Raw genomic sequence first — 11,387 nt, 5'->3', positions numbered from 1 at the left:
ATGCATGTGTCACCAGCTTGCAGCCACTGACCATGAGGCTGGGGGAGTCTCATCACATGCAGGTGCGTGGGCCTTCAGCAGTGGCCAGTAGGAGCAGGCCCAGATGTTCTGTGGAGCCTGGGGGTGGGGGTGGGGGGATGCAGAGGCGGGATTCTAGTCCCTCAGTGAGGGAGGGAGGCCGTGCAGGTGCTCCTGCACCCCTTGGCTGTAATGGACGCCCAGTCACAGGGTCACATTCCCCTCCCGGGGAAGAGGAATTTTCCCATAGACTTACCCAGCAAGGAAGTCTGTCCCCATGTGGGGAGGTCAGCGCAGGCCCCTTCCCCAGAACGTCTGAGGAATGCAATGCAAAATGATCATGCAGCGCTGTCCCGAACACGTCTTGTGAGCTGCTGCTGTGATCCCCACTCGGGAGCTGCAAGGGGTTGGCGCCCAGCGAATAACCACATTTGGGAGTTGCTTATACCCAAACTCCAGAGGTTTTCTAACCACAGAAGAACAGAAGTAACAGTTGTAGCCGGAGAGGACAAAAGGATGGGCCACGAGGTGTAGTGACCTTGCTTTCCTGTAGTCCCCAGTGCCGGAAAGGAAACTGTCCACGTCCTTGAATGTTTCTGACTCAGCTGTGCGCAGCTCGGCTGGGGAAATGCTGCAGAGATAAAATAGCAAGTCCGTGTCACACCTGCATTTACGTCTTCAGTTCTGAGGGACGAAGAGTCCCTGACAATCTGCCGACTGAGAGAATTGTGTCTCTTGAGAGCTTCTTATTAGGTATGGTAGAAACTTTTAATAACTTAGATAACAAAAGATATTGGCAGGCCCTATCCTGTACGCCCTGAGACTACAGAGATGACGAAGGCACAAGTTCCATCTGCTAGGACTCTCCTTTTAGGGGAAGGAAGGAGTGTGGATGGCAGGAGAGGGAAGCAGCAGATTGGTAAAAATGTAATTCCTACAATAATGGTAAGTATTTCAATAGAGACATAGACAGGTGACCACGAGGGCTCGGAAGGAGGGAGGAGAGGTTGGTATTTTGGGCCAAGTTTCCAGGGTGTGGGGTAGAGGCAGGGGCACTCTCAAAGCCGGAGGCTCAGAGCTCAGTGTTCCTTCAGAGCTGACAGAAATTAGTGCCCCCCCCCCCCGCCCCCAGACTAGGCGGCTGTGGTCAGAGCGCTGACTGCAGCCTCAGCGCAGCCTCCCGCATGCAGGCTTTCCTCCTGGCAAGCCCCCTCCAACCCCCACCCCAAACCGGTCTGTTATATCTTTCATTCTGTTAAAACGACCCAGTTGTTACCATCTCCTCTTTACTTCCCTGCTACCCTAGCCCCTCCAAGGACTCCCTTTCCCAACTCTCCATGCTTCCCAGGCTGCCCGCTGTGGCCTCCAGGAGGCAGCCTGAGGCCGTGGAAAGAAGAGGATGAAGGGTGGCTCTGCATTGGAATCCCAGCTGTCACTCAGTGGCTGTGAGATCTTGAGCGAGTCACTTCCCCTTGCACCTCCGTGGTAATCTGTGAAGTGAGTGTAATCAAAACCTTGCAGGACTGTGAGGTCTACATGAAACAGTGTGAAAAAGTGCAGAGTGAGCAGGGGTTCTTTCTCTGGACTTGCTCTTCTCTCCTCCAAACGCAGCCAAGTTCTCCCTGTCCTTCTCGCACCAGGACCAGCCTTCTCCCCCTCTCCCTCCAGGAGATGGCTCTTTACAGAACCACGGCAACCAGAACCTTCTCGGGCCTCACCAGTCTTGCTCTGGATGCGTTCGGTGTGGTGGAAGAGGACAGTCCAACCACTGTCCCACACTGACTGCCTACCTGGACCAATGTGGTCCCTCACCTACATCTCTGTGGGGCACATGCAGAAATGTCTCTTGGAAAGGGAAAGCTTTTCTGTCCTCGGCCTTCCTGGCCTTAAGGCCTCAGAGACATACTTGTCCACAAAGCACACTTAATTCCAGCAACTGATGACTCCCTACTCCCCCACCGCCTCAGGAAGGAGGAGCCAAGTGTATCTTCTTGTTTCCTTTAAGAGAAGGCTAGGAACAAAGGTGATGTCTGGTGTTATTTAAGAAATGCTTGGCTTCCTGCATCTTTTCTAAAAGGACTGTAAGCTCCTAGAGGTGATGTTGGAGCATCTTGGGCTGTGTGTGGGAGGTCTGCATGGCTTGGGACCAGAAAGCTGGGCCAAGTGAGCAAGCATCCTCCTCGCCCCCAGAATGAACCAAAAATGCTAAGACTGCAAAAATCAAATAGCAGGCTGGGTGAAAATGCAAAAATTGAGATATCATGGAGTCTTCCACTGCACCAAAGAGAAGGGACAGGTAAAAGAAAAATAAGTTTGCTACCCTTTTCTTTAGGTACCATATCAGAGAGCATCTACTATAAGGCAGACAGGGTGATAAATGCCACATGCATGACCTCGTTTGACTCCATTAAAAACAAAAACTCTTCCCAAATCCAAAGTCCCCAAACTGAAGCAAGTACTTTCATGGATGAGGAGACGGGGGTGGGGGGTGGGAGTTGGGCTGCGGGTGGTCAGGGAGGTTGAGTCTATGTAACATTACAAACCTCAGAAATGACAGACCCAGGATTTGAACCCCAGTTTCCATCTGCTGCTTAGAAGAAATTCACTTTCTGAGAAAGAAGCAATGAGAGACAGATGCAGAAGGAGAGAGCATGGTTTTCTTTTTAATAATTATTTTCATAAATTTCAAAATCATTTCAAACTTACAAAAAAGTTGCAAGTAAAGTATAAAGGACACTTTTCTCCTAACGATCTGAGAGTAAGCTGACATGCTGCCCCATCGCCGTCAGACACTTGTATCTTCAGTGTGAGTCAGGACATTCTCCTACTTCTCTACAACGTAACCGCTGAAATCAGAAAGTTATCATCTTACTCTTACTCCCTGCCCAACCTCTTACTCTAAGCTTATCTGCAGCCCCCATTCATGTCATTGTGCAAATTGTCCCCGCAATGTTATTTGTAACAAAAACATCTAATCCAGAATCAGGTGTTACAATCATGTTGTCATGTCTCCTTAGTCTCCTTTAATCGGGAATTAAATTAAAATTTAACATAATGTAGGGTGAAGAAAAGTCAAGCCTTTGGAGGCCACCGGCTTTCCAAGGGTTGAGTGGAGCAGCAGATGGCGAGAGCGCCCTGCCTTGGAAATGAGGCCATGAGAGCCGCCGCTGGACGTCCTCTCCATGGTCCAGAGCAGATGGAGAACAACCACAGGCTTTTCACTCAGCAGTAGAGAACCCCGTACGGAGTTAAATCTTTGACAAGGCCCATCCATGTGGCTGACTGGGCAATACCGGCAGAAATGCTACTGGAAAATGGATTACATCCACTGCTTGTTAATCTTAGGCTTTAGTTTTTATTATTATGAGGTCTAGTAATAATTATGATTATAGCCAATTAGATAGTCAGGTTACTTTGCTCAATGCTTTAATTTTATCATCTTTTTTCATTTTTCCAACGTTACATGTGCGTTATTATTAAGCCTATCTTATAAGTGAGGACGATGAGGCGTGGAGAAGTTAGATGAAGTTGCCTGAAAATCACACAGCTTTACCATCTGTGTGATTTTTACCTCCAGAGTTCACGTACTTTATCATACATATGTATGGAGACATTCAGTCTTTTAATTCCTAATAAAATAAAATCAACTTCAATCTCCTGATATCTGATTCTTCCTTCTCTAAAAGAAGCATTGAGAAAGTGGGTTTTCAGTTTCACACAGAGACCTGGACCAGCGTCTAGCGCAGAAGAGCTGCTCAGGTTGTGCTTCTCCTCCCCCCGTGCAGAGACCAGGCCAGGCAAGGTCTACGTGTCAGTAAAACATTTATTTCAAAAATTATTGGTGCTTAGATGACAAATGGGAAATAAGAGCCAGTATCTTGTACTTCAACATGTTACTTTTTATCACTTTTTAAGCTCTGAAAAACCAAAATAAGATACAATTTCATACATGTGGACTTTTGAAATACAGAGTAATGTGCAAAGTAATGCTAAAGGAAAAGCTGGGGATGCTATTCTTTATTTCAGTAGGTTTCATTTACCCAGAACTTGCTTAAGTGCTCAAGTTAGTTACTGGGCAATTCCTACATGCAAGGCACGTCAGAGCCACGCGTCTTAGCTTCTAGCGTCAGATTTCTAGAAGGCCTTCCCATGCAGATGCCATAAGGACTCTGCGTGTGGCCCCTGCCCACGGCCTGTGTGTGTACTGGCTCCTTTCCGGGGCCTCAGCTTGGGTCTTATCCTCCCAGGAGTCATTTGCTCTGATGCAGACGACCTGCCAAAGGACAGTGGCTCCTTCAACTCTCACCCCGGAGCTGGCAGCATATCAGAACTGAATCTTTCATCAGGGGGTTGTAAGTTTTGAGAGGAAGGCCAACATCCTTTTGTCATTAAGGAATGCCAACGCCTGAGGGATTTTCTCTAGGAGAAAAGTGAAGGTTTCTGATCCATGGTCAACCATCACTGCAGTCGATGCGATTTATTGGCTCACAGGGTCCCAGGATTGAGTCAGTCTGGGGAAGGCAGCAAAGCACTCTAGGCCAGAGAGCAAGCTTCTTCTCTGCTGAATTTACAAAGTTTAATGACTTGTTTTGGTCCATTAATAAAACAATTTCTTTCCAGCTAACAAAGCTAATATAGGAATGGAGAACTTATTTTTGGTAAATCTCTAGTCACCAATTTAAAGATGTCCTTTTGAAAATTACTTACTAGAAGATTTTCAAAAGAATCATAATATAGCTAAGAACTCCATCCTCAGTGCCTAGCATGGTAGTTGGCTCATTGCTGGTCCTCACTTGAGTTTCACTGAAAAAAACCACAGAAGGGGCAACTGCATGGGATAGGTACAGGCTTGATTTGGGATAGTCCAGGGCCTCCCCATCCTGTCTCTGGAGAAGACAAGCCCACAGGGAGCTCACAAGCCGGCAGACTAAGGCTCAGCACAGAGTTTGCTGTTGTCTTGTGGTAGGAGGAAGAGTCAGGATCCTTCAACAACTCTCATCCGGTCTGCTGACCAGAGCAATGGCTGGCGAACCTCCTTCTCTGCTTAATGCAGGTAGATCACGGAATCACAGTCCTCAGGGAAGCTTCTCAGAGATGGAGAAAAGCAATGGCTCCCCTGGTGTTGGGCCTGTGCCACTGTGGCCAGATAAAAGGCCGACGTGGTTGTCTGTGACATCCTACAAGGTAGTTAACAGGTGGGTCTGCAGGCTGCCCTGGTATCCAGCCTGATTCTGATGATCTCAGCCACGACTTGCACAAACTTGGTCTGGGCTGATCTTCACCTTCTGTCCTTAAGGGAGACCCGGGTCCACTGCCAAGATCCACGCTTGTCACTTCCTGCTGCTGGAACGTGAGTGTGTCCTTCTCATGATCTCACACACTTCACATACCTGACTATACACTTAATGTTCACTGATCTCTGTTACATTTTCTAGGAATGTTTCATAATTTCTTCCTGGAGAGCCCATTCTATAATGTAACTCGATTAAAATCAACTAAATGTGGACTTCCTTTTGTCTGCAGGGATCCTGCCTACCAAAATAAACTGGATGGTGCCACTGGGTATCTTGTGCAAACATAAGAGACCTGTTTAGATCCCTGTGTTCCCTGAGTCTTGGAAAATGTGTGGTTTAACCTGTGGAATATTTCATCAGTTATGTTTACTTCATTTAGCCTGGAGCAGGGGGAACTGGGTGCGGGTAGTCTTGAAGCCAAGAGGTTCTTACTTTTTCTCTTCGAATATCAAATGTTAAAATTAAACATTTACCTACTCAGTACACTACTTACTACTAAGAGACAGGCTAGCTATTGCCTCTCTGTGCTAGTTGTCAGTCCTTGTTTCCTTCTGTCTCTGTTTCTATTTGGGACAGATCGTCCTTTAGCCAGCCAGCTACCATCTCAGCCATTTCCTGGTAAAAATGGAGGGTAAAAGCATGAGGTATTTTTTTCTCGCAGAGTCGAATATCTCCTTCTGGAAAATCTTTCTTTATGTCTTCGTAGTACTCTTTTGGACACCAAGGATCTATAGTACCATAGTAAAATGTAAGCTAAAAGACAAGACAAAAACATTTTATTAGAAAATACGTGCCCCTCCCAATACAAATATGACAACAGCAACCTGCAAGCAGCCTGCTTTCAAAGCAGCCCTGGTGCCTGGCCCTATAACCTGGTCCCACGGCTCCTTCCAGAGAGTGGCTCTTTCAAGGCAGCGAGCCTTCATGGTTTGTGGGAGTGAACTGAGAGGCATCTGATGGGAAAAATCCCATGCAGGGGGAGACTTGTGTGACAGATCACCCATGATTCACTACAAGGACTCGCCAGAAAACTTGTGTATGTTGAGGTTGGGATGGACACTGGAGAGATGGCAGATGAGAATAAGGAAGAGTTATTGAGACAAAATCACTGAGTGACTGGGGACCATTCATTACACACTTAATAGTTTTCATACAGCCACATGGTAGGCATATGGGACGTGTGCTGAATGCATGCAAAGATGAATTAGATAGACAAGGCTTCTCAATGTAGCAGATGAAATGTGATCAGAACCCTGTGAGTGTCTATGACATTTCTACAAATAGGCTCCATGCGCAGGAGAGCATATTGATTCAGTGGGGAGCTGTTATAATTACACTTCAGGTCACAGCAAGCAGGCTGCATGGAGACAGAATCTCCTTTGAGACATCACTAAGATTAATCTATACCTGCTCATCTCACACACACACACACACACCACATATACATGCATATGCATATATGTATACGTGTACATACACATAACTGTCTGTGTATATGCATACGGGCACATACATACATATACATACATATAAGTATATATGTATACATGTACTTATGCACATATGCATTTATGATAAGTACACATATGTGTGTCTAGCTCGAGGCTGTTCTTCACTAAAAACTATGTTCTAGTTCTGAATTTCTGAAAAAACGGGCAACAAAAGTGAAATCTTATTCAGAGGGGTATATAGTGGTAATTTCTACAAAGAATAAGAAGTAAGTTTTAAGGACCAGTCCCTATGGCATCTGTTATCACTGAAGAAAGAGTTATGGCCGCTCCAGCCCTTAAGTTGCCAGTTTGTCACTTGTAGTTTCCATAATACACCAAATTCGCTCACTCACTCAAACTGTTGTTCATTAATCTGTTCAGCAAATACTTATTGAGCATCTACCCTGTACTGGGAATCTGGCAAAGAGATGATGACAGTTTCTGGTGGGGGCAGCCTGGAGGTGCTCTACACAAGACAACGAGAGCACCCAGACGAGGGACAGCTGGTGGGCAGCAAAGCTTCCCCAGAGAGTTGGTGCCCAAGTGGAGTCTTCAAGGTGGGGGAGTACACTGTGCAGAGCAGGCCAAGCAGAGTCAGAATTCTGAAGGAGCATGGCCTGCTTGGGGAATTGGGAGTCATTACAGACGGCTGGAAGGTAAGACTGGTGGGGGATAAGACTGGCAAGGCAGAGAGATCAGGTCATGAACTCCTGTGCCCTCCTTAGGAGGCTGTACCTACTCTGAAGTCCACCGGAGCTAACAAAGGACTTCACATAATCAGGTCGGAATGGTAGGAAACTTATTCTGGGTGCAGTGGTGAAGAGACTGGAGGGGACCAAATGGTAGCAGGAGGAATATGTAGGACATACGTGTTATTGCCCAGGGGGTAACTGTGCTGTATCATCATTAAACCAACTGGCTGAATGTGAATAGGTGAAATGGCTCTGATAAAAACACTGGCCTTTATTACAATCACATTATGACTTAACCAGTATTTAAAAAGATGCTTAGCTAAAAACACTTTCAAGAGGAAACTACTTCATGTAGTACACTCCAGAGAGTTAATAACTAACAACGAAACATTGAGTTGCAGACATATTCTGAATCACTTCATAGAGATTTTTCTGGTTGTCACCCGGAGTTTTAGTTTTGAATGATGCAAAGGATCTGGGGCATATAGATTTCTCACTAATTTATTCTTCCCATTCTCCAATTTTTGCCCACTACAACCATTTCTGGGCACTCCAAAGCCCCTAAACCTAAAATCCACTTTGCCAAGGCTCTTAGCAGAGTGTATTTTGCTCCCTGGGGAACAGGAGAGCCGGGCAGTTGCCAGGTTCTTTCCTCCTGGTGTCAGTCTTTCTATAGCTCCAATATGCTTCAACCTTACAACCAGTGGGTGACTATTCTCACCAGTTGTAGAAAAGAAGTTTCCTAGAATCTCTCAGCAACCACCCCGCTTCAGCCTCTTCTTAAAATACTGTTGGGAGTACAAGCTGTCGGCAGGCATTAGTTGCTACCAATAAAGCTAGTAACTTTAGTTCTCGCTAAACCACTCCCTACTCTTACCACCAAGAATCCTTTAAACTACATCCAGGAAATCGTGTATGGAAAGCCACTGTGCACAGTTGCTCCACACTTCCTCACAGTATGAAAAAGTGTTGAGAAGTCTGGAAATCCAGACTTGGGCTTGAGTCCGTCAGGTCTGTCCGTCTGCTCCAGTGCTTGAAGGTACCTGGATCCTGAGAAGGGCACTCTGGGAGCCCCCACACCAGTACACGCGACAGAGTGAAGTCTGAAAAACCCTAACACGAAAGGGTCAGCTAGAAGGAAAGCATGGCAGAAAAGACCTCCCTATAAAATCTCTCTGACGAAGAGAACAACATCAATGCAAGCACTTGCTCTTTCAGACTATGTCTATGGAGAACTTTGCATTTACTTTTCAGTGAGGAAACTACAACTTGAAATGTCTCCGATGAGAAGTCCAGCCTGACGAGCCTCAGCACTGGGGAGATGCCATCTCTCCCTTTGTGTGTGAATCTGTCAGCCAGATTCTTGGGCACCAACTCTCTGGGGAAGCTTTGCTGCCCACCAGCTGTCCCTTGTCTGGGCTCTCTCGTTGTCTTGTGTAGGAGCACCTCCAGGCTGCCCCCACGAGCAATAAACAAGGATGACAGGGACCCTACACCTACCTTCTGGTATCAAGAGACAAGTGGTGTCCACGTGGTTGGGGGCACGCACTGCCGACAGCAGGTATTAGGAACCTCAACACAAAGGGACGTAAGAGCGCAAGACAGCGCAACAGTGAGGAGGCACGACTTCCCATTTGTTTATCTGATTTTATTTCTCGATCCTCTGTGACCAGCAACCATTTAGAGTTGGTTATATTGGGTTAAATCTCTAAGTGCTGGTGGGATAATGTCTCTTTTTTCCCAAGTTCTTCAGGCTATATTCACTGACGGGCTCTCTATGAAAATCTTGGCTTACAAGTAAAACACGTGGTTATTTCTAATGCCTTCACATACACTGGCTCAAGATACTTCCTGCTCCCTATAGATTATTAGTCACAGGCAATAGATCTGAACAGAGGACTCTGAACCTGTAACCCTAAACAGGAAACTGACAAAGTATGGGGTGTACGGAGGTAGTGGGGGATGGGAGAGGACAGGTGAAGTAGAAAGAAATAACTGGACACTGAAGCACAGTGGTTAAGAGTGTGTGCTGTTATTATGTTGATATGTAAAAATGAATCACAACGAAGAATAATGATCTGATGAAAACTCACCATAATATGCCAGGCTCTGTGCTAAGCTCTGTGCTCACTGAGCCCTTACAATAATACTTGAGGAAGATATTTTATCCCTATTTTACAGCAGTGGAAATTGAGGCTTAGAGTGACTAACTTGCTTAAGTTTAAACAATTAGTGAGTTGTAAAGCTGGGCTCTAAGTCCAGAAAGAACATTCCTAATCAGCGCCTTTTACTACAATTTATCATTAACAATGAAGGGACCTATGCCACGCAAACACAAAACCTGAATACTGGGATGTCTTAAACTGGATACGAAAACTGACTGTAACAATCAATGACAGGTACAAACTCAACTATCTTTAAAGTCTTCTCAAAGTCTATATAGTTCTGGGGTGCTGCATGTGATAACTGCTGTGAAAATACTGGAATTGTTAACTAAGAATCTCAGGCTATAAGCAGAAGACTTGAATTCAAAGTTTTATAAGAAAATAAATTAATTGCTGTAGGTTATTTCTCTCTGGCACTTGCTTTGACATGCGTGAGAGTTGATAAAAAGTATACATTATCAATGTGGAAATTATTGTGTTTCCAAATTGTTGTCATGTTAAGTAGTCCATTTCGCTATTAAATACGAAGTTTAATTTTCTCAGTTCTAGATTTTGATTCCCCAGGACTGTGCTTTCATTTTTCCTCGTGTGTTTTCTTCACTGTTATTTTCCTTGAACTATTCAGGGTTCCCCTAAGGAGACATGTCCCTACTAAAATGTCCCTGCAAAGTGCTGCAGCTTGTTGCCATACAGATGCCACATTTGTCTTTTCTCATGTTTCTTTTTTCTTTTCACTTTGTGTTGCTGAAACTGACAGATTCACCAAAAATGACCCTCAACTTCTGTCTCATCTGGTACTGGTTAAGTGGCTGAAACTCAGAAGTAAGACAGTCTTGTCCTGGTGAAGCTCCCAGAGTAGGGAAAAACATAAGCATGTACAAACTGGCCCTTCAACACAACAGGCGGAGAGGTACGGACAGTGTAGGAACCCAAAGCAGGAAAACCTACTTCTGCTCTGAGAGAGTCTACAAAGCTTTTTAATTATAATAGAGAATGTATAGAGAAATAATACTAGAAATCATCTTATGAACCAAGTTTATAAATTTGATTTTGCTACTAACAAAAATCACTTTTAATGATATATCAACATCTTAAGATGTTAATCATGAAAAAGACATACGCAAAAATCTCTATCTGGTGGTGTGCGTGTGTGTGTGTGTGTGTGTGTGTGTGTGTGTGTGTGAAGAGAAGCTAATGCTGAAATTTGTGACAACATGGATGGACCTTGAGGGCATTATGCTAAGTGAAATAAGTCAGAAAGAGAAAGACAAATACCGTATGATCTCACTTATATGTGGAATCTAAAAAAGGTGAACTTATAGAAACAGAACAGATTTGTGGTAGCCAGAGGCAGGGAGGGGGTGGGGAGTGGTCAGAAAACACAAACTTCTGGTTACAAGATGAGTAAGTCCTGGGAATGTCATGTACAGCACGGGGACTATAGTTAACAGTATTATACTGTACATTTGAAAGTTGTTAAGAGAGTAGATCTTAATAGTTCTCATCACAAGAAAACAAAATTGTAACTATGAGGGTAATGGATATTAACTAAAGTTATGGTGGTGATCATTTCACAATATATACAAACATCAAATCATTACGTTGTACACTTTAATGCACTGTTATATGCCAATTATGTCTCCATAAAACCGGGAAAAAAAAAATCTCAATCTGAATTACTTCTCTCTATTCAACAGTCCAGTGGGACGATAGGCATTACAGAAGTCG

At 44.8% G+C, this 11,387-nt stretch overlaps 1 protein-coding gene across 7 annotated transcripts in view; it reads right to left on the bottom strand.

Annotated features, from left to right (window-relative positions):
• Positions 1-2,987: 2,987 nt before the first annotated feature.
• The window catches only part of LDAH (lipid droplet associated hydrolase), a 90,203-nt gene continuing 81,803 nt past the window's right edge, over positions 2,988-11,387 (bottom strand). For 6 of the 7 annotated variants that reach the window (XM_033124818.1, XM_033124820.1, XM_033124822.1 and 3 more), the window contains exon 7: positions 2,988-6,065. In XM_033124818.1, the coding sequence (XP_032980709.1) occupies positions 5,847-6,065 (219 nt within the window). In that variant the 3' untranslated portion in view covers positions 2,988-5,846. The remainder of the gene's footprint in view (positions 6,066-11,387) is intronic. The other variant, XR_004424822.1, reaches the window with a different exon arrangement.

This window comes from Rhinolophus ferrumequinum, chromosome 13 (assembly GCF_004115265.2).
Source record: "Rhinolophus ferrumequinum isolate MPI-CBG mRhiFer1 chromosome 13, mRhiFer1_v1.p, whole genome shotgun sequence".
Classification (NCBI taxonomy): Eukaryota; Metazoa; Chordata; class Mammalia; order Chiroptera; family Rhinolophidae; genus Rhinolophus; species Rhinolophus ferrumequinum.
Note: the sequence above shows the minus strand (reverse complement) of the source record. Positions and strands in the feature narration are given on the sequence as shown.